At 39.9% G+C, this 25000-nt stretch overlaps 1 protein-coding gene across 8 annotated transcripts in view; it reads right to left on the bottom strand.

Annotated features, from left to right (window-relative positions):
- The window catches only part of LOC100334269 (receptor-type tyrosine-protein phosphatase mu), a 340509-nt gene that overhangs the window by 16026 nt on the left and 299483 nt on the right, over positions 1-25000 (bottom strand). For 4 of the 8 annotated variants that reach the window (XM_073932228.1, XM_073932232.1, XM_073932239.1 and 1 more), the window contains 6 exons: positions 17476-17579; positions 12045-12161; positions 10292-10446; positions 8617-8752; positions 1024-1173; positions 624-797 (listed from right to left, as the gene is read on the bottom strand). In XM_073932228.1, coding sequence (XP_073788329.1) covers positions 624-797; positions 1024-1173; positions 8617-8752; positions 10292-10446; positions 12045-12161; positions 17476-17579 — 836 coding nt within the window. The remainder of the gene's footprint in view (positions 1-623; positions 798-1023; positions 1174-8616; positions 8753-10291; positions 10447-12044; positions 12162-17475; positions 17580-25000) is intronic. The other 4 variants (XM_073932230.1, XM_073932237.1, XM_073932240.1 and 1 more) reach the window with 1 other exon arrangement.

Below are 25000 nucleotides of genomic sequence, written 5' to 3'. Positions count from 1 at the left end.
CATTAGTCCATTGTCCATGTCCATCCCTTTATGAGCACAGTGTCTCCATCTTCTGATCATCTTCAATCATCTCCATCATCTTCAATCATCTCAGACTGGTTTCTTGAACATGACGATGAGTTCACTGTACTCAAATGGCCTCCACAGTCACCAGAGCTCAACCCAATAGAGCAGCTTTGGGATGTGGTGGAACGGGAGATTGGCATCATGGATGTGCAGCCGACAAATCTGCAGCAACTGTGTGATGCTGTCATGACAATATGGAGCAAAATCTCTGAGGAATATTTCCAGTAGCTTGTTGAATCTACGACACCAAGGACTAAGGGAGATCTGAAGGTGAAAGGGGTCCGACCCGGTACTAGTAAGGTGTACCTAATAAAGTGGCCGGTGAGTGTAGTGTGTGTTTATAAAACAATGGCAAAAGAACAGTTGACTTCCGCATTGCAGAATATTGTAATAAGTGGGCGTTGGTCTTCTATGGAGGCGGAGCTTATTGTACTATTACATCATAGAGTGGAATATTCAGTCTTCAGTAGCTCGAGTAAACAGAGAGTGTGTTTGTGTCTGTGTGTTTGTGCATGTGTGTGTGTGTGTGTATGTTTGTGCTATTGTGTGTGTCGTACATCCATGAGCGCAGCGTTGATGTAGTTGCTGCTCTCTCCGTCGATGGTGATGAGGAAGGGCAGGCAGCGGTCAGGAGGAAGAACATCCATACAGCGGTTCTTCTCATGATTACGAGGGAGAAGAGCGATGCTGCAGTCCTCCACACGCAGCGTCGGGGTCACCATGTTCAGCGTCTGACACACACAAAATACAGACACAGATATATGTGGATTAATGCTTTTCTGTGCAGTAAATACAGACAAACACACACACACACACACACACAGATACAGAGAAGTACACACACACACACACACACACACACACACACACACACTCATAAAGACGCACACACATGCAGAACCTGCTTCATATGCGGAGTATACATCACCATAACTGAAGACATGCAGATGAGCTCACCCTGAACTCCTCTTTGATTGGACTGGAGTTGGTCTGAGGGTCCAATCGGTTCATGTCGTAGTAAACAGAGCGAAGCTGATTGGCCGGGATGGTGGTGTCGCCGCAGAGACACGCCTCCAGGATGGCATCATGAATGAAGACATACTGCTCCTGATGAACACATTAATCAGCATTTAAGAAGGAGAATGAAGAGGAAGAACAGCTGTTTAAAACTTATAATAAAAAACAATAATATTAATCATCATCACCATCGTAATAAAGCTCCGATTATTTAATATTTAATAAGCAAAATGAAGAACTGTTTTTATACTGATAATAATAAAAATAATAACAACAATCATCATCATTATTCTTTCATTTTCCTTCAGCTTAGTCTCTGATTTATCTGAGGTAACCACAGCAGAATGAACCAGCAACTATTCCAGCATATGTTTTACACAGTGGATACTCTTTCAGCTGCAACCCAGTTCTGGGAAACATCCATACACACTCATGCACACACACACACACACACACACACACACACACACACACACACACACACACACACACACACACACACACACTCATACACTACGGCCAGTGTAGTTGATCAGTTCCCCTATAGCGCATGTGTTTGGACTGTGGGGGAAACCGGAGCACCCGGAGGAAACACACGCCAACACGGGGAGAACATGCAAACTCCACACAGCAACACCAACTGACCCAGCCGAGACTCAAATCAGTGACCTTTTTGCTGTGAGGCCACAGTCCCGCCCATAGTTATCATCATCAACCTAATTTAGGAGATGATATTGTAATTTTTCAAATTTAAAATTGCACTAATATTTCATATTATTGTATTTATTAGCAATTAAATAGGTCACACTTGATAAATAAGTTGTGTTAATGTTAATTAATGTATTTCTTAACATGAACAATGTAGAAACTATTGTTACAATCACCGGCCATCTAACCCTGGCAGATCGCAGTCATGCAGCGCTCACACGCACCTGTTCCAGATTCCGCTGATTGCACTCAGATCTGAAGCTGCTCATGGACTGATTACAGGACACTTTAAACAGCACACACACACACACACGATTCTTTGCTGAGTCTTGTGAGCAGCATTGTGAACCTTACGATGTGTTTTCCTTGCCTTGCCGTGTTTGAACCGTGCTTTGTTTTGTTTGTTTTACGTTGTCTGCCTCCTGCCTTCTGACAACTCGCCTGATGTTTGACTATGACTCTGGATTGCCTGTATACATCTGTTTGCCCCTGTGTTGCTTGCCTGACCCTTCTCTGTGTAATAAACCCTGCATTTGGATCCGCACCTCTTTTGTCAGCATTCCACTTACACTACATTATTAATGTTTAAAATGAACCAGCATAAACTTTATTAATGAACTAATATATGCTGGATGAACAACGAGTAATAAATGTACAAGTATTAAGTAATATGGTCACACTTTACAATACAATTTCATTAGTTAATTTTAATAAATGTGTTAACTAACATGAACTGTTGAGCATTTATTAATAATCATACTTGAATAATACATGAATAATAATACAAAATAAATAATAATAATAATAATAATACAATAATAATCACCTCATTATTATTATCATATAATTATAATTATAGTATAATAGGTATAATAATAGGTCATATGTAAAAACAATTACCTTATAATAATAATAATAATAATAATAATAATAATAATAATAATAATAAAAATAATAATATCAATAACAATAATAACAACAATAATAATAATAATAATAATAACAACAATAATAAAAAAATAAATAATAATAATAAATAATAATAATAATAATAACAACAATAATAATAATAATAATAATAATAATAATAATAATAATAATAAAAAAATAACAACAACAACAACAACAACAACAATAATAATAGTAATAACAATAATAATAATAGTACAACAACAACAACAACAACAACAACAACAACAATAATAACAACAATAATAATAGTAATAATAACAACAACAATAATATTAATAATAATAGTAATAATAATAATAATAGTAATAATAATAATAATAATTATTATTTTCTTATTAAAACAAACATATAATTATATTAATAGTATAATAGGTAATAGGTATAATAAATATGTATTAATGTTAATTACTGTATTTCAGAACCTGAACAATGTAGAATCTATTTACTTGTACATGTAATAATCCTTGTTCATCCAGCATATCCTGATGCAATATTAAAATCAGAATGCATTCTAATTAATGTTAACAAACATTGATAAATGCTGTAATAAATGTGTTGTGTTGTTTGTTTATGTTAAGAAATACATTATCGATTAAAACTATCCTGTAATTTATTTAATCATGAATACAGTAATCTTATAAAATACTGTTTCAATTTCAAAACAACTGTTTCTATATGATCTCCTAAATTCCTTTGTGCAATATTTAATATTAATACTAATGAATCTGAAAAGTGTATAAATGTAGTCTTGATGAAAAGCGTAAACGTCTGTGTTTAATATTCCTGCTCAAATATAGTTGTGTAAGAGCTCTGTCTGGTTTCCCCCTCTCTTCTTCCTTCATCTGTTTTGTATTCATGGGATTTGTCAGCGTTGAAAATGCAGATGCCACTGTGATTGCACTCATTTGTTTCAGCAGAGATTTTGACGGCGTAAAACAGAACCAACATCAAACTTTATTAGCGGCGGCTCGTCGGAGCGCGGCGGCGAATCGTCTCAATACTGAAATGACTGGAGGAGTGTGTGGCGGATGCTGACGCGGCGAGCGCTTGATGGAAATCACTGCTGAAGTGACATTTACAAACCATCTTGGCCTGTCAGTCTTGAGGACGGGTTCATGCGTCTCTGATTAGGCATCTGCCGTGACCTCTGACCTTTCAGTGTCGCATGCGAACCCAGCCTAAAAATGATGCAATCAGCCCTAATGAGACGCTACACAAATGAGTCTGTCGCCGCACATCATCGGTGACGGCTCACAAATGCGTGTAAAAAGGTAACAAGTGGCTGGAGGGTGAGAAAGCGTGCCAAAATACCTACGAGCCAAACACACACACACACACACACACACACACACACACACACACACACACACACACACACACACACACACACACACACACACACACACACACACACATGAAGGTCACTGATTTTAAGGAGCAAACCCTCTCAAATACCAGTCTAGACGTCATCAGGCATGAATGTACTGGGGTGGCACCCTGAGATCGGTTGTGTCGAGTAAATTGGTGGAATTGTCAATTCTGTTACTGCAATATTTTGATGAATTTCTCATTTGCTTTTTAAAATCAATAATGATGAATGTGTGTAAAATTGTGTTTTAGACATGTCAGGAGGTTTTGTGTTTGAGGTTAGCATCTTGGGCCACAGCGCATAATGCTGCAAAATGGCAACTCTGTTACAAATCTTTTACATCGACTCGATTAATAACGACTCGGTTACAGGGACCTCTGTTACTGTTGACTGTTGTTAGCGTTGACTCGGTTACAGTGAGCTCTGTCACCATCAACTCTGTTCTCATCATCTTTTTTTATCCTCGACTCTATAATCGTCAACTCTGTTACTGTCAACTCTGTTACCATCACATCAACTCTGTTAGAGTCAACTCTGTTACCTATAACTGTTACCGTCACCGTCAACTCTGTTACCGGCAACTCTTTACCGACAACTCTGTTACCGTCATGTCAACTCTGTTACAATCACTGTCAACTCTGTTATCGTCACCGTCAACTCTGTTACCGTCACATCAACTCTGTTACAGTCACTGTCAAGTCTGTTACCGACAACTCTGTTACCATCATGTCAACTCTGTTACCATCAACACTGTTATCTTCACCGTCAACTCTGTTACCATCAACACTGTTATCTTCACCGTCAACTCTGTTATCGTCACTGTCAACTTTGTTACAGTCACCGTCAAGTCTGTTATCGTCAACTCTGTTACAGTCTACTCTGTTACAGTCAACTCTGTTACGTCATGTCAACTCTGTTACAATCAACTCTGTCACCGTCAACGCAAAGTCTGTTACCAACAACTCTGTTGCCATTACGTCAACTCTGTTACTGTCACCTCTGTTACGGTCACCGTCAAGTTTGTTACTGTCAACTCTGTTTTCGTCAACTCTGTTATTGTTACCGTCAACTCTGTTACCGTCATGTCAACTCTGTTACAATCACTGTCAACTCTGTTATCGTCACCGTCAACTCTGTTACCGTCACATCAACTCTGTTACAGTCACTGTCAAGTCTGTTACCGACAACTCTGTTACCATCATGTCAACTCTGTTACCATCAACACTGTTATCTTCACCGTCAACTCTGTTACCATCAACACTGTTATCTTCACCGTCAACTCTGTTATCGTCACTGTCAACTTTGTTACAGTCACCGTCAAGTCTGTTATCGTCAACTCTGTTACAGTCTACTCTGTTACAGTCAACTCTGTTACGTCATGTCAACTCTGTTACAATCAACTCTGTCACCGTCAACGCAAAGTCTGTTACCAACAACTCTGTTGCCATTACGTCAACTCTGTTACTGTCACCTCTGTTACGGTCACCGTCAAGTTTGTTACTGTCAACTCTGTTTTCGTCAACTCTGTTATTGTTACCGTCAACTCTGTTACCGTCATGTCAACTCTGTTACAATCACTGTCAACTCTGTTATCGTCACCGTCAACTCTGTTACCGTCACATCAACTCTGTTACAGTCACTGTCAAGTCTGTTACCGACAACTCTGTTACCATCATGTCAACTCTGTTACCATCAACACTGTTATCTTCACCGTCAACTCTGTTACCATCAACACTGTTATCTTCACCGTCAACTCTGTTATCGTCACTGTCAACTTTGTTACAGTCACCGTCAAGTCTGTTATCGTCAACTCTGTTACAGTCTACTCTGTTACAGTCAACTTTGTTACGTCATGTCAACTCTGTTACAATCAACTCTGTCACCGTCAACGCAAAGTCTGTTACCAACAACTCTGTTGCCATTACGTCAACTCTGTTACTGTCACCTCTGTTACGGTCACCGTCAAGTTTGTTACTGTCAACTCTGTTTTCGTCAACTCTGTTATTGTTACCGTCAACTCTGTTACCGTTAACTCTTTACCAACAAATCTGTTACGTCACGTCAACTTTTTTCCCGTCAACTCTGTTACTGTTAAGTCTGTTACCAACAACTCTGTTACCGTCACTGTCAAGTCTGTAATTGTCAAGTCTGTTATTGTCAATTCTGTTATCGTCAACTCCGTTACCTTCACCGTCAACCCTGTTACCGTCAACTCTGTTACGTCAGTCAAGTCTGTTATCATTAAGTCTATTATTTTCAACTCTGTTACCGTCACCGTCAACTCTGTTACCATCAAGTTTGTTATTGAAAATGCGTGAAATGTACCTGCAGATTTAAAATAAGTTGTATAATTATTTTGTTAATTATATTTGATCTATAAGCCATAGTTATCATATGATATATTTCATAATTGTGTGACATGGTGGCTCAGTGGTAAGCACTGTCACCCCACAGTTCGAGTCTCGGCTGGGTCAGTTGATGTTTCTGTGTGGAGTTTGCATGTTCTCCTCGTGTTGGTGTGGGTTTCCTCCGGGTGCTCCGGTTTCCCCCACAGTCCAAACACATGCGCTATAGGGGAACTGATCAACTACACTGGCCGTAGTGTATGAGTGTGTGTGTGTGTGTGAGTGTGTGAGTGAATGAGTGTGTGTTTCCCAGTACTGGGTTGCAGCTGGAAGGGCATCTGCTGTGTAAAACATTTGCTGGATTAGTTAGCGGTTCATTCTGCTGTGGCAAACCCTGATGAATAAAGGGACAATGAAGAAAGGAATATTTCATAATTTTCATATTTCATATATTTATATTATCATCTCCTTTCCTCTGTGTTTTCATGATTCTGAAAGATCATTTTGATTGTGTTCTGATTATTGTAGTATGATTGTTTTGTAGGTTCAGTAATTTCACTTTTATGGCAAAAAAAAAAAAGTTCCTTTCATTAATGTGAAACACTGAACATCAACACAGGATGCTGAAAAAAAGGCTTATTTTAGACAACATTTAGAGCTTATTTCTCTCATCTGAACTCTTCATATGTAGAGCATTCAATAAATCCACAAAAGCCATGCAGTGATGCTTGCTTCAGTGTCATAATTTTCATGCCACCCCATAAATAATGTTGTAGATCCGCCTCTGGACGTCATCTATGAAACATGTGCCCATTAAACACAATGATGCCCGAATTACAGTGAAATGCTGAGCGCGGAGCTCCAGATGGTGTGTGCTCAAACGCTGGAGATTCTGCATAAACCCGTCAGGAGCTGTAAAAACAGAGCGCAATAATCTGCTTTCGTAACTCGAGCGCATTTACGGCTCTTATAAGCACCTGCACATTGTGGCGCCGCCGGCGGATCGACTCTAAACTCAAGTGTGTGAGTGTTTATGAGATGCTAATAGGCTAAACTAGCAGTGGCGTGGTGCTTTTGCGAGTGCATTTACTTGGATTTAACAAACGCTCTTCCGTCATTATAAACTCTGTGCATTTGAGCCCGTTTCTCTTTCGGTTACACAAACCAGAGTAAAACATTTATCTGACCGACATCAGCAAAGTTACTAAAATGCCATGATCTTACGCATCACAGGATTCCTTATATGTTATGTTTACATATGCAAATGAGACATTATCTAAGTAAACAGACTCATTTGCATTCATTTGCATTCAGAAGAGTCAGGTTTAAATGCTTTTATATCCTCTGACCTTGTTGACATTGGTTTATACAAAGCCTGCATTAGACATCTCAGAATACTGTAAACAGACATGAAATATGATTCATATGTTTAAAAGTTAAAGGTTATATAAATCAGGTCACTGATTTATGAAAAAGTCTTCATGAATAAATCTGTGAAGTGGTGTGTGCCATCCCAATATAGACAGAAATACATGTATTAAGTATGGTGTGTATAATACATTAGAATAAATGTGTGAAGTTTATAATATGCACAATAAGTGCTGCTAAAAGGTTTCGGACTCAAGTCCAAGGAATGGTACATATAAACGTGTACTTTGAATACTTTCTTAAAGTACCCATGAAATCAAAACTAACCCGATTGGTTTTGCTAGTTTTGTGTTGAACAGTTCATCTGTGCGTGTCAGTAAGTAATAGTTGGTAATAGTTTGCCCTACTATTTGTTAATTGAAATCTGCAAATGCACTTGCTGTTTTTTTCAGATTATTTATTCCTTAGGAAATGGGTGTGGCTAACATACTAACCACGCCCCTTCAGCTGTCAGTTTTGAAAACAAACAAAAATGGTGAGCAGGATGAGTCTGTAAATTTATTTCATAAATAATAAAACGCCTACTTTACTACATCCAATCAGCTTGCAGTAAAAAAAAACAAGCCACGCCCACTTTTTGTCATTTATTATTCTGTTTCTCTAGGAACTGCAACACAATATGAAAAATAATGGTCACAGCTTCAAGTTCATTGGGACTTTAAGTTAGTTTGATAGACAATTTGTGATGTAAGCTGTTGTGGTGTGCAGTACCTCGGTCTGGACCATGTTGACGCGGCGCGACCGCAGCTCCCGCACACAGTTGTAGATGTCGACCACACCCTCCCGCTCCGCCATGTCCAACATGATGTCAATCACGATAAAGCAGCCTGTTCGCCCCGCCCCCGCACTGTAAACAGCCAATCAAAACACAGATCAATTACATAACTACATGAAAAATACCCAACCACCCACGTCAATCAAAAGAAAAAGCAAAACAAGGGAAAAAGTATAATGAAGCAGCCCATTCACCCCGCCCCCACACCAACAACCGACCAATTGAAATAAATCACAACAGGAGAAAATGTATAATAAAGCGTCCATCCGCCGTCAACCAACCAGTCTGAACACAGATCAAAATCAAAAGAAAACCCATAATGAAGCAGTCGTTTGCCCCGCCCCAACACCATCAATCGACCATTAAAAATAAACCAAAACTAGAAAGAAATTATATTAAAGAAGCACATTGGCTCCGCCCCCACTCCATCAACTGACCAATCAAAACAAATCAATACTAGAAAAAATTATAATGAAGCCGCCTGTTTGCTCCGCCCCTACATCATCCCTTGACCAATCTAAATAAAAACTAGAACAAAAGTATAATGAAGCTGCCTGTTTGCCCCGCCCCCACACTTTAAACCGACAAATCAAAACAGAGCAATACTAGAAAAAAAATTATAATAAAGCATTGTTGGCCCCACCCCAACACCTTCAATCAACCAATCAAAATAAACCAAAACTATTAAAAATTATATTAAAGCAGCACATTTGCTCCGCCCCCACACCGTCAACCAGCCAATCAAAATAAAACAATACTAGAAAAACATTATAATGAAGCAGCCTGTTTGCCTTGCCCCACATGATGAATCAACCAATTAAAACAAATCAAAACTAGAAAAAAAATTATAATGAAGCAGCCCGTTTGCTCCGCCCCCACATCAATCGACCAATCTAAATAAAAACTAGAAAAAAATTATAATGAAGCAGTCTGTTTGCCCCCCCCACCCCCACACCTTCAACTGACCAATCAAAATAAAACAATACTAGAAAAAAATTATAATGAAGCAGCTTGTTTGCTCCGCCCCCACAACATCAATCAACCAATCTAAATAAAAACTAGAAAAAAATTATAATGAAGCAGCTCGTTTGCTCCGCCCCCACAACATCAGCCGACCAATCAAAATAAAAACTAGAAAGAAATTATAATAAAGCAGCACATTCGCTCCGCCCCATACAATCAACCGACCAATCAAAACAAATCAATACTAGAAAATAATGATAATTAAGCAGCCCGTTGGTCCACCCTCACACCTTTAACCAACCAATCAAAACAAATAAATACTAGAAAAAAAAGAAACAGTAAGTTTTCTCCGCCCCCCCAAAAAATTCAATACTAGAAATACAAATCAACAATACCAATGAAGCAGCCCATTTGCCCCGCCCCCACACCATCAAATGACCAATCAAAAAAAAAAATCAATACTAAAAATAAATTACAATAAAGCCGTCCATTTGCCCCGCCCCCAAACCATCAACCGACCAATCAAAACAATTTAATACAAAAAATAAACAATAAAGCAGAATGTTTGCCCCGCCCCCATATAATAAACCAAAACCAATCAAAACTCTTCTAGCGCACAGATGCTCAGTGCTGGCTGTGCTCCTGTACCTGCAGTGGACGGCGATGGGTCCGGCGTTGGTGTGTGTTTTGGCTTTGACGCGTCGCACAAAGCCCAGCAGACCCGTGGCGTGATACGGCACACCGTGATCCGGCCAGCCCGTGAAGTGGAACTGACTGATCTCACGGATCTCATGAGCTCCTCGCTGCACAACACACACACACACACACACACACACACACACACACACACACACACACACACACACACACACACACACACACACTATTCTCAATACAGTTGCAGCAGGAGTTTATAGAGTTTATTCTTCAGGTAGGAGCGGCTGGAGACGTCCGCTCTCATTCACCTGCTCTCAGTAACAGCTCATTCTGCTGCTGCTGATGCAAACAGATATCTTCTTATCATATTACTCTACTGTTTATGATTAGTCATGGACACACTTGATTGACTGTTCTCTGTCCTTTGTTATTCCTAGTCATTCTCATTGAAGGAAACAAGCGCACTTGCCATCGCAGAATAAGCTCAATATGATCAGCTTGTTTGTTTACAGATTTCATTTGTGCATCTTCATTCGGCGTTCGTTTGGACATGTCTAATTAGTTCAAGTGAATATGTCAATATTTTTATTTCAGTATCTTTATTTGAATACTGTATACTGTAATGCTGCACTCTATAGAGTTTCTATGAATAAATCTCTAACAGAGACTTCTCTGACCATCAGACAATGTCTGGCTGCGTCCCAAATGCATACTTTCATACTATATAGTATACTGTAAACAGTTTGAGTAGCATGTCTGAATTCATAGAATTGTAAAATCAGTATGACCGACTACTTCTGGCGACATTCTGAAGTGCGCATCCGATGCACGCTACGCGATCCCATGATGCACTGCGAGAGACTTCATGAATGGCAGTGAAGCAAGCAACTGATGCAGGTAGGTCACGTGATCATGACAAAATAGCAGATGTAGTATGTCCGAGGTAAAGTCTAGATTGGATATACAGCCAGCCGGAAGTGTGATATGCACATAATAATAATTCCTTATAGTTATATATCGGTTTTCTGGACACTCAAAGTGCTGTACACATTGGGGGAATCTCCCCATCCAGCACCAGAGCGCAGCATCCACCTGCAGAGAGCAGCCATATTGCTCCAGACCGCACACCACACACACCAGCTGATTGGTGGAGAGGAGACAGAGTGATAAAATTCCATGACTTTTGCATGATTTTTCCAAGACTTTTAAGTAAATTTTCATGACCTAATGTTTCATGCAATGTCTACATATGTGTGGTAAAAGAAAAACCAATGCATGCGCAAATGTATTACCGCATACCGTAAAACACGCAACAATCTATTTAGCTTAAATGTATAGTTATATCTATGTCAGATTGATTTATGTGAGAGTGTGTGACTGGCCGAGGACAGAAATGAAGTAAATAACCTAGATTCAAGTATACAGATATGTGTTTCCCAAAACTTGTGGGTTTTTCTGTTTTTTACAAAACTTTTCCAGGCCTGGAAAATGCCATGTCAAAACTCCCCAACACCCCAACCCTAAACCCAACCGTCACAGCACTGTAAAAATATGAACTATAGTTATACAGTGTCATATAAAATGCTGCTATATTGATGTGCATATCACACTTACGGTCAGCTGCATATGCGATCTAGACTTTACCCTATAATCCTCAGTTAATTCATCTTTGTGACCAGCTTTAAGAGGAGCTGTGATGTAATCACGTTTAACGTTTAGTGAATGTATTTTCCAGTTTCCTCACCTTCTCCACAGCAAACGTCCTGATGACGTATTCAGACAGAAGCTGTGTCTCGATCAGCGTCACCTTGATGTCTCTGTAGATCTCAGTGTCGTCCGGCCAGTACTTGCAGCATTTCACCTGAGAAAAACACACCAACACAACTGGAGATCAGAGATCAGACGTGTGTGAGTGTGTGTGTGTGTGTGTGTGTGTGTGTGAACTCTGTTACTGTCATATTTCAGTCAATTCACTTTAGAATATTAATTACAATAATATGATAAAAATGCCCAAAACAGTGCGTTTTAGACACACTATGTGGAGAAAATGTCAGCTCTCTTATCGTTTAATAGGGTGAACAATAAGTTAAACAATAATTCAGAACAATCAAATGATCACATTTAAGCATTTTGCATAATTTGTCCTTAATAATGGATTCAATTTACTGCAAGTTATTCATTTGGTGTATATCATTCCAGTTTAAGAGAAATGAATGGAAACTGTTTGAAATCTATAGCCACAATCCAGGGCTGAGTGCTACACTGGAGCATCAGAATCTCAGGATCTGACGTGTCTGTCAAACTCTGTCATGTCTGACCTTTAATCTGAAACCGTGATGCTCAGTTTCAAATGTCACCTGATCACATGAAATTAAACCTTAGGCAGAGGTGTGAGGCCACTCGCTGCTGATTAACACACATATTGATCCAGATTCAGATCGATGTGCTGCAGACGAGAAAATGATGGAATCGCCGCTCGTTTCACCAGCGTTAGCTCCTGTTGATTAGATGTCTCAAACTATAAGCAGCTGAACGTGATCATGGAGAACTCATTTATCCCAGGACGTTTACAACAGCGATAGAAACCAATATAACCACAGTGACCACAGGTAAATGGAGATCAATAACCTCCTGAGGAAACACTTCAGTTATTTATAGTAAACACTGCAGAGATTTTGAACCATAGTACAGCACTTCAAATCATCTGATATTAATAAACCTCAGTGTGGTAATTTTGTTGTTGCTATGGTAACACAAAAACAAAAGTGATTGATCTGTTGTGGTAATTCTATTGTTGCTATGGTAACACAAAAACAAAAGTAATTGATCTGTTGTGGTAATTCTATTGTTGCTATGGTAACACAACTAAAGTAACCGATCGCTTGTAATTCTATAGTTGCTATGGTAACACAACAACAAAAGTAATTGATCTGTTGTGGTAATTCTATTGTTGCTATGGTAACACAACTAAAGTAACTGATCGCTTGTAATTATATTGTTGCTATGGTAACACGACAACTAAACTAATTGATCTGTTGTGGTAATTCTATTGTTGCTATGGTAACACAACTAAAGTAACCGATCACTTGTAATTATATAGTTGCTATGGTAACACGACAACTAAAGTAATTGATCTGTTGTGATAATTGTACAGTTGTTATGGTGACGACAATTAAACTAACAGACCTGTTGTGGTAATTCTATTGTTGGTATGGTAACACGACAACTAAAATAACTGATCTGCTGTGGTAATTCTGTAGTTGCTATGGTAACATGACAACTAAAGTGATTGATGTTGTGGCAATTCTACAGTTGCTATGGTAAAACATCAAGTGATTTATCTGTTGTGGTAATTCTATTGTTGCTATGGTAACACAACAACTAAAGTAATCAATCTGTTGTTGCAATTCATTAGTTACTATGGTAACACGACAACTAAAGCAATTGAACTGTTGTGATAATTCTGTTGTTGTTATGGGAACACTGTTGTGGTAATTGTAAAGTTGCTATGGTGACACAACAATTAAACTAACCCAGTAGACAAACATCATCATAAGACGTTAACATTAGGTTAGATTTAGGTTCTGATGTCAGGTGACCAAAACTCAATGTCCAGCCAGCGTCTAAGGACAACGTTATTTTGATGTCCAATAACGAGGACAAATTACGTTGATATTTGGTTGATTTTAGGTTGTGTTGGAAAGTGACCAAAATCTAATGACTGATGTCCACACAAGGTCGAATTGTAACATGATTAGATGTTGATATTTAGTTGATTTTAGGTTGATTTTAGGTTGGACAATTGGTTCTGATGTCAACCCGATTTTCAATTCCAAACAAAATTCAACGTCCCTGCGATGTTGAGATACGTTTGGGTACAACGTCAATATGACGTCATGTTGACATCCTATGCCTGCAGGGAACTGATGTGTGTGATAATTCGGTTGTTGCTATGGTAACACAACAGCTGAAGTAATCGATCTGTTGTGGTAATGCAATTGTAGCTATAGTAACACCAATTTGCCCCAAAAGCTTTAAGATGTCTTGTGAACAGGCCCAGTTAATTTATTTAGCAAGTTTTTACTGTGTTTGCTGCACTTTGGATCAAATAAATGCATGCTTTAGGAAACATTCACAGTCTTACTGTCCTCAAGAAGTGTATATTTTACAAGGATTTGTGTGCATTTAAGCAGCTTTTGGGCTGTAAATCTGGCAACCCCTCGGCCCATTCCTGGCAACGCATCGGCACGGCTCCACTCTGAGCAGTCTTCCAGAGTGTGGCTGTGTCTGCAGCGAGGCTCAGAGCGTCTGCCGGTGGACGGCTGTGTAATCTCTCAGGGATGTAACTCACACATTAATGTTCTCATTCACACATTAGGCACAGATAAATGAGTTCTGCTCTTCCAGATGCCACACAGAGCGCACCGCCACACGCCCGGGTTCAGTCTAACTCTATTACTGCGCTGTGTGTGTGAGCGCGTCACAAAAAACCTCATTATGTGGATATATAATGCCAGAAATATTACAACAGCGCCACTAATAACTCAGACGCTGAACGCACGGCTCAATACTGCACAAATAAACATCAGAACACTGCGTCTGACAACATGATTACACACTCACTATACATTAGCACAGCACTGACAGAGAGAGAGAGAGAACACACACACACACACACACGCGCACACACACACACACACACACACACACACACACACACACACACACACACACACACACACACACACTGTTATTATTATTTATTATTGTTATTATTTATTGTTATTATTTATCATATTATTATTTATTATGATTATTTATTATTATTATTATTTATTATTATTATTATTATTATTATTATTATTATTATTATTAATAATATTTATTATTACTATTATTTAATATTATTATAATTTATTATTATTTATTTAAAAATATTTATTATTATTATTATTATTATTTATTACCATTATTGTTATTATTTTTTATTATTATTAATTATTATTTATTGTTATTATTATTATTATTATTATTATTATCATTATTATTATTATTATTACATGCGCTATAGGGGAATTGGGTAGGCTAAATTGGCCTTAGTGTATGAGTGTGTGTGTGTGAATGAGTGTGTATGGGTGGTTCCCAGTACAGGGTTGCAGTTTGACATATTTGCTGATAACTGTTTTTTGCTTTTTGGGTTCTGATTGTAAATTAAAGCAGTGTTGAAGTGAAAGTCTCTCTCTTTCTCTCTCTGTATGTTCAGTGTGGTTCAGACGGGCATCGCTGCAGAGCATTATGGGTGATGATGGAGAAATCCACATTGGATCAGCATCGTATAAGATCTGCCCAGTGGCATCACACATCTGCACAGAGCAGAACTACAGCTGAAGATGCACTCCAGATGACTGATCTCAGACCTGCTGTCGTAATCAGCTAATGCCACTGAGCGCTTGCGTCTGTGTTTGTGCGCTCACAGCATCAGATGAAGGCTGTTTATTATATTAATCTGAACATATATTGCTGGAAACACTAGACTGACACAAGCTGAGGGAAATAGACACGAGTACTAATAACAACATCTACAAACATCAGTGAAGATCAGGAACATCTGCTGCTGCCTGGACATGTCTCCTGTTTTATAGAAAGCTCATACTTGATCATATCGACTGCAGCGTTTCTCTGCCCATCTGTCAGTGTGTGTGTGTGTGTGTGTGTGTGTGTGTGTGTGTGTGTGTGTGTGTGTGTGTGTCTGATAATGAGCTCCATTGATTAGTTTTTGGCCAGTTCACACTGATGAAGCCCAGAATGCATCATTTACTCAGCAAGTGATCCTGAGGGACACACACACACACGCGCACATGCACACACGCACACACACACATTTTGATACACACATACACACACACACACACACACACACACACACACACACACACACACACACACACACACACACACACTCTTGAGTAAACATACTCATACTCATGCACTCAGTAATGTTTTGGAATCGTGTTGATGATGGAGAAGCTCAGTCCAGCACTGGCATCTCCAGATCAGCTAAATATCCGTGATTTCTGTTGTTGATTACGTTCTCATACTTACAACAGACAGATGTCAGAGATACACAAACAGCACAACACAGTCAGAGGGTGTGGCCTGTGGGTTTTCAGCCACTCAGAAACAACTGTCAATCAACACTGAACTGAATCAATACTAACCTGAATCAACACTAAACTGATTAAAGCTCAACTGAATCAACACTGAACTGAACCAATTCAACATTGAACTGAATTCAATTCATCTTTATTTCTACGGCGCTTTTACAATGTAGATTGTGTCAAAACAATCAAAACTAAACTGAGTCAACAATGAACTGAATCACTACTGAACTGATTCAACACTAAACTGTATTAACACTAAACTGAATCCTTACTGAATGGTTTCAACACTGAAGTGAATCATCACTGAAGTGAATATCAACAATGAACTGATTCAACACTGAACTGATTCATCACTGAACTGATTCAACACTAAAGTGAATCATCACTGAAGTGTATATCAACAATGAAATGATTCAACACTGAACTGATTAAACAATGAACTGAATAAACACTGTACTGATTCAACACAGAACGGATTTAACACTGAACTGATTCAACACTGAACTGATTCAACACTGAACTGATTCAACACTGAACTGATTCATCACTGAACTGATTCAACACTAAAGTGAATCATCACTGAAGTGAATATCAACAGTGAACTGATTCAACACTGAACTGATTAAACAATGAACTGAATAAACACTGTACTGATTCAACACAGAACGGATTTAACACTGAACTGATACAACACTGAACAGATTTACAGCTGAACTGAATCAACACTGAACTGATTCAACATTGAATTGAATCAACAATGAGCAGATTCAACACTGAACTGATTCAACACTGAACTGAATCAACACTGAACAGAATCAACACTGAACTGAATAATCACTAAACTGATTCAACGCTGAAAAGATTCAACAGTGAACTGGTTTAACACTGAACAGATTAAACAGTATACTGAATCAACGCCGAACTGAACTGAATCTCTGCTAAACACTAATTTCCACAGAGTTAAATTGAATCAATGCTGTATTTTGTATCTGATCTGCGGCGTCAGTAACTCACACTCACCCTGCCGACCTCCACCAGGTTGGTCACCATGACGATGGTTGCCGTGTTCTCCTGCCACACCATCCTCCAGAAGTCAATGACAGTCTCCTGCATCGGTCCTGAGGAGAGAAACAGCACACACACACACATGCGTGCGCGCACACACACACACACACACACACGCATGTACACAGAGTCACACACAGAGAGTCAAGAGTTAATCAACACAATTAATTCATCAAGACTCTTGAAAATGATGAAGAGTCTGGTAATGGCTTTCTCTCTCTCTCTCTCTCTCTCTCTCTCTCTCACACACACACACACACACACGCACGCACGCACGCACGCACGCACGCACGCACGCACGCACGCACGCACACACACACACACACACACACACACACACACACACACACACACCTTTAGAGTTTAGAAAGGGGTTTCTTCTACAGACCAAGATTATTTTGCTCATTTAACAGAAACTCTCGTCTTTTCACCTCATTATTTCGGGAAACAACACTGCTGGTTTATCTACAAAATGCTTCTTGATTTAAGAATCTTTAGATATTTGGTCTAAAAAAACAAGACAAAAACAAGTAAGAAAAGCATTTCTTCAGATATGATATCAGATATGAAGACGCGAGTGCAGCAGATCTGTGTGTGTGTGTGTGTGTGTGTGTGTGAAACAGTTAACGCTTCTGGAAGGCTGAAATGTCTTGAGTTTCTCCCACTCGGCTACCCACGAGTCTCTGGAGACGCTGAGAGGCAGGACATCATCACCAACAGCAGAAACGTACAGAATCTCTGAGTGTTTGCTTCTGCTCAAGCTCCATCTCCATCACACACAGATCAGCACCACCTGCAGAGCGCCACCTACTGACCAGCACAACGCAAAACCCTGTTATTGCCCACCCTGTTACAGTCAACTCTGTTACTGTCAGCTCTGTTATCATCAACTCTGTTAATGTTCAGTCCAATTCACCTTTATTTGTACAGCACTTTTACAGTGTAGATTGTGTCAGAGCAGCTTCACATAGAAGATCATAGTGAACTGAAACAGTGTAGTTCAGTATTCAGAGTTTAAGTTCAGTTCAGTTTAGCTCAGTTCAGTGTGGTTTAATAATCACTACTGAGAGTCCAAACACTGAAGAGCAAATCCATCTATGCGCAGCTCTACAGATCGCGAACCATGCAAGCCAGTGGTGACAACTCTATTACCGTCCACTCTGTTACCGTTGACTCAGTAACCATCAACTCTGTAATAGTCAACTCTGTTACCATCGACTCTGTTACTGTCAACTCTGTTACCGCCAGCTCTGTAATAGTCAACTCTGTTATAGTCAAGTCTGATATCGTCAACTGTTACCGTCGACTCTGTTATCATCAATTCTGTTACTGTCAGCTGTGTTATAGTCAACTCTGTCACCGTCAACTCTGTTATCATCAACTGTTACCGTCGACTCTGTTACCGTCAACTCTGTTACCGTCAGCTCTGTTATAGTCAACTCTGTAATAGTCAAGTCTGATATCGTCAACTGTTACCGTCGACTCTGTTATCATAAATTCTGTTACTGTCAGCTGTGTTATAGTCAACTCTGTCATCGTCAACTCTGTTATCTTCAACTCTATTATCATCAACTCTGTTATAGTCAACTCTGTTATCGTCAACTCTGTTACGTCAACTCTGTTACGTCAACTCTATTATGATAAACTCTGTTATCGTCAACTCTGTATCGTCAACTCTGTTACGTCAACTCTATTATGATCAACTCTGTTATCGTCAACTCTGTTATTGTCAAATCTGTTTCCATCAACTCTGTAATAGTCAACTCTGTTACCGTCAACTCTATTACCGCCAGCTCTGTAATAGTCAACTCTGTAATTATCAACTCTGATACCGTCAACTGTTACCGTCGACTCTGTTATCATCAATTCTGTTACTGTCAACTCTGTAAACGTGAACTCTGTTATCGTGAACTGTTACCGTCAGCTCTGTTATAGTCAACTCTGTAATGGTCAAGTCTGATATCGTCAACTGTTCCCGTCGACTCTGTTATCATAAATTCTGTTACTGTCAGCTGTGTTATAGTCAACTCTGTCATCGTCAACTCTGTTACCGTCAACTCTGTTATCGTCAACTCTGTTACGTCAACTCTATTATCATCAACTCTGTTATAGTCAACTCTGTCACTGTCAACTCTGTCACCATCAACTCTATTATCATCAACTCTGTTATCGTCAACTCTGTTATCGTCAACTCTGTTATCGTCAACTCTGTTATCGTCAACCCTGTTACGTCAACTCTATTATGATCAACTCTGTTATCGTCAACTCTGTTATCGTCGACTCTGTTACCGTCAGCTCTGTTATAGTCAATTCTGTCACCATCAACTCTATTATCATCAACTCTGTTATAGTCAACTCTGTTATTGCCAAATCTGTTACCATCAATTCTGTTACCTTCAACTCTGTTACCGTCAACTCTGTTATAGTCAACTCTGTTACCGTCAACTCTGTTATAGTCAACTCTGCTATCGTCAGCTCTGTTACCATCAACTCTATTACCTTCAACTCTGTTACCGTCAACTCTGTCATCATCAACTCTGTCACCGTCAACTCGGTTTTTGTCAACTCTCTCATCGTCAACTCTGTTACCTTCAACTCTATTACGTCAACTCTATTATCATCAATTCTGGTATAGTCAACTCTGTTACCGTCCACTCTATTACCTTCAACTCTGTTATCGTCAACTCTGTTATTGTCAAATCTGTTACCATCAACTCTGTTACCTTCAAGTCTGTTACCGTCAACCTTATTACCGCCAACTCTGTCATCATCAACTCTGTTACTGTCAATTCTATTTCCGTCAACTCTGTCATCGTCAATTCTGTTATCGTCAACTCTGTTACCGTCAACTCTATTAGTCTACTGTGTTATTGACAACTGTTACTGTAACTCTTTTATCGTTAACTTCGTTAATCAACTGTGTTAGTCAACTCTGTTACTATCAACTCTGTTATCGTCAGTTCAGTTATTTTCAGCTCAGTTATCGTAAGCTCAGTTATCATTAAAAATAAGTAAAACTATTTATAACAGAATCAAATGTTCCCCGTCGTATTTAAGCAATTTGCATTATTTTCTATCAATAACAGATTAGCTTTACTGTAAATTATACATGTGTTCTCCATCGTTCCAGTTCAAGACAAATGAATGGAAAAGGCTTGACATGTGCCCATATGAGTCATATAAAGAGAAATCTGCTGGGTTAGTTGTTCTGAGTGCGAGTTAAATTCAATCTTTTACACATCTGAAAGTTCACGAACATAAAGAGAAAAAGCGAAGCTAAAATAAGACATCATGTGATCATAATATCAGAAACGCTGACGTGGAGCAGAGAGAGCAGCACCTCCACATTCATCAGAGAGAGATGCGAACATGCAAACCATTACACAGACACGCACACGCACACACACACACACACACACACGCACACGCACACACACACACATACACACACACACAAGAGTTTCAGCAGAAACAGCAGAGCAAACTTTATGCTGAAGTCTAAAGATTCTGACAAAAAGAGGAAAAACTACACACACACACACACACACACACACACACACACACACACACACACACACACACACACACACACACACACACACACACACACACACACACACCTGTCTCACAGGCTTCAGCTGTCAAGAGCTGCTGACAGTCACTTCTGGAAACACACCGTCTCATCTGAGTGTGTGTGTGTGTGTGTGTGTGAGTGTGAGTGTGGCTGAATTCTCCTATACCAGCATAATACAAACCCACTGATAGACACAAAAACTTATTAATATTACATGTTACACACACATTTTCTTTCTCCCCCCCTGTCTCTCTCTCTCTCTCTCACACACACACACACACACACGTTTTCCTCTACATGTACATACACTCTCTTCTTCAGACTCATACACACTTTTTTGCACACACCGACAAATTTACATACACTACCTTACAAACACACCCTCTCTTTCTCTCTCTCTCTCTCTCACACACACACACACACACACACACACACACACACACACACACACACACACACACACACACACACACGAACCTCCTCCACGCCTCGCTGTAGAAGCTGAATGTGCAGATAAGCTGCGTCTGCATTATTACTGATGTGTTTGAAGCTCTTTCCTCCACGTTTTGTCTTTGTGTCGCTCAGTGTGAGACTCACTGCTGTCCTGAAGACACACTTTAGGTGTGTGTTTCTGTGTGTGGCTGCAGTTTAGTCTCACAGATTAAAAACGACTTCATTATGTTCATTGCTGCACACATAACCGAAAACACAGTGCGTGTATCTCTGAGAGAGAGAGAGAGGCAGTGTGTGTGAGTTAGCCACTTTATTAGGTACACCTTACAATTACCGGGTCGGACCACTTTCACCTCCAGAACCGCCTTAGTCCTTGTTGTTGTAGATTCAACAAGCTACTGGAAATATTCCTCAGAGATTTTGCTCCATATTGTCATGACAGCATCACACAGTTGCTGCAGATTTGTCGGCTGCACATCCATGATGCCAATCTCCCGTTCCACCACATCCCAAAGCTGCTCTATTGGATTGAGCTCTGGTGACTGTGGAGGCCATTTGAGTACAGTGAACTCATCGTCATGTTCAGGAAACCAGTCTGAGATGATTGAGCTTTATGACATGCTGCGTTATCCTGCTGGAAGTAGCCATCAGAAGATGGAGACACTGTGCTCATAAAGGGATGGACATGGTCAGCAGCAATACTCAGGTAGGCTGTGGCGTTGATGCTCAATTGGTACTAATGGACCCAAAGAAAATCTCCCCCACACCATTACACCACCACCACCAGCCTGAACCGCTGATACAAGGCAGGATGATCCATGCTTTCATGTTGTCTGAGTCGAGCATCTGAATGTGTCAGCAGAAATGGAGACTCATCAGAGCAGCAACGTTTCTCCAATCTTCTATTGTCCAGTTTTGGTGAGTCTGTGTGAATTGTAGCCTCAGTTTCCTGTTCTTAGCTGACAGGAGCGGCACCCGGTGTGCTCTTCTGCTGCTGTAGCCCATCCGCCTCAAGGTTGGACGTGTTGTGTGTTCAGAGATGCTCTTCTGCAGAGCTCGGTTGTAACGAGTGCTTATTTGAGTTACTGTTGCCTTTCTATCAGCTGGAACCAGTCTGGCCATTCTCCTCTGACCTCTGGCCTCATCAACAAGGCATTTGCTCCCACAGAACTGCCGCTCACTGGATATTTCCTCTTTGTCGGAGCATTCTCTGTAAACCCTAGAGATGGTTGTGCGTGAAAATCCCAGTAGATCAGCAGTTTCTGAAATACTCAGAGCAGCCCGTCTGGCAGCAACAACCATGCCACGATCAAAGTCTCTTAAATCCCCTTTCTTCTATATATAAATATATATTAAATCCCCTTTCTAATATATATATATTAGTGTGTGTGTGTGTGTGTGTGTGTGTGTGTGTATAAGTGTGTATGAGAGAGTGTGTGTGTGTCTTTTGTTCATTATTTCTCAGGCAGCAGCAGAGTAAAGTGACGTGTTTTATCCGGTCAGATCTCAGAACAGTGACAGTGTTCATACATTATTCTCTCTCAAGCACACAGAGGGAAAATCTCCATCAGTTTCTCTCTCTCCGTCCTTCTGTCTGTCTGTCAGAATCATGAAGATCATGAATTATGCATTTCTGCAGCTCTCTCTGAATCCTGAAGTCACCAGTGTTGAAGTCCAGCTCTCTGAATCCCTGCTCTCTCTCTCTCTCTCTCACACACACACACACACACACACACACACACACACACACACACACACACACACACACACACACACACACACACACACACACACACACACACACACACACACACACACAACCTTTTCTAAAATGTGTAAAGTAAAACAACTTTGTTAAAACGACACATATTTAAAGGATAAACCTTTTCTGATAAGGATAAATGTCTTTAAACTCATCTTTGTGAAAAATGTGCAGGTTAGTGTATACTCCATCAGCTGTTTCTGTCTGTTTGTCTCCATCTAGTGTCTGAATAATGTGCAGGTAAGTGTATACTCCATCAGCTGGTCCTGTCTGTCTCCATCTAGTGTCTGAATAATGCACAGGTTAGTGTATACTCCATCAGCTGGTCCTGTCTGTCTCCATCTAGTGTCTGAATAATGCACAGGTTAGAGTATACTCCATCAGCTGACATAAATTAAAACAGCTGATGGAGTATACACTAACCTGCACATTATTCAGACACTAGATGGAGACAAACAGACAGAAACAGCTGATGGAGTATACACTAACCTGCACATTATTCAGACACTAGATGGAGACAGACAGAAACAGCTGATGGAGTATACACTAACCATGCACATTATTCAGACACTAGATGGAGACAGACAGTCAGAAACAGCTGATGGAGTATACACTAACCTGCACATTATTCAGACACTAGATGGAGACAGACAGAAACAGCTGATGGAGTATACACTAACCTGCGCATTATTCAGACACTAGATGGAGACAGACAGAAACAACTGATGGAGTATGCACTAACCTGCACATTATTTAGACACTAGATGGAGACAGTCAGAAACAGCTGATGGAGTATACACTAACCTGCACATTATTCAGACACTAGATGGAGACAGACAGAAACAGCTGATGGAGTATACACTAACCTGCACATTATTCAGACACTAGATGGAGACAGACAGAAACAGCTGATGGAGTATACACTAACCTGCACATTATTCAGACACTAGATGGAGACAGACAGAAACAGCTGATGGAGTATACACTAACCTGCACATTATTCAGACACTAGATGGAGACAAACAGTCAGAAACAGCTGATGGAGTATACACTAACCTGTGCATTATTCAGACACTAGATGGAGACAAACAGTCAGAAACAGCTGATGGAGTATACACTAACCTGCACATTATTCAGACACTAGATGGAGACAGACAGAAACAGCTGATGGAGTATACACTAACCTGCACATTATTCAGACACTAGATGGAGACAGAAACAGCTGATGGAGTATGCACTAACCTGCACATTATTCAGACACTAGATGGAGACAGAAACAGCTGATGGAGTATACACTAACCTGCACATTATTCACACACTAGATGGAGACAGACAGAAACAGCTGATGGAGTATACACTAACCTGCACATTATTCAGACACTAGATGGAGAAAGTCAGAAACAGCTGATGGAGTATACACTAACCTGCACATTATTCAGACACTAGATGGAGACAGTCAGAAACAGCTGATGGAGTATACACTAACCTGCACATTATTCAGACACTAGATGGAGACAAACAGACAGAAACAGCTGATGGAGTATACACTAACCTGCACATTATTCAGACACTAGATGGAGACACACAGACAGAAACAGCTGATGGAGTATACACTAACCTGCACATTATTCAGACACTAGATGGAGACAGTCAGAAACAGCTGATGGAGTATACACTAACCTGCA

This window comes from Danio rerio, chromosome 2 (assembly GCF_049306965.1).
Source record: "Danio rerio strain Tuebingen ecotype United States chromosome 2, GRCz12tu, whole genome shotgun sequence".
Lineage (NCBI taxonomy): Eukaryota > Metazoa > Chordata > Actinopteri > Cypriniformes > Danionidae > Danio > Danio rerio.
Note: the sequence above shows the minus strand (reverse complement) of the source record. Positions and strands in the feature narration are given on the sequence as shown.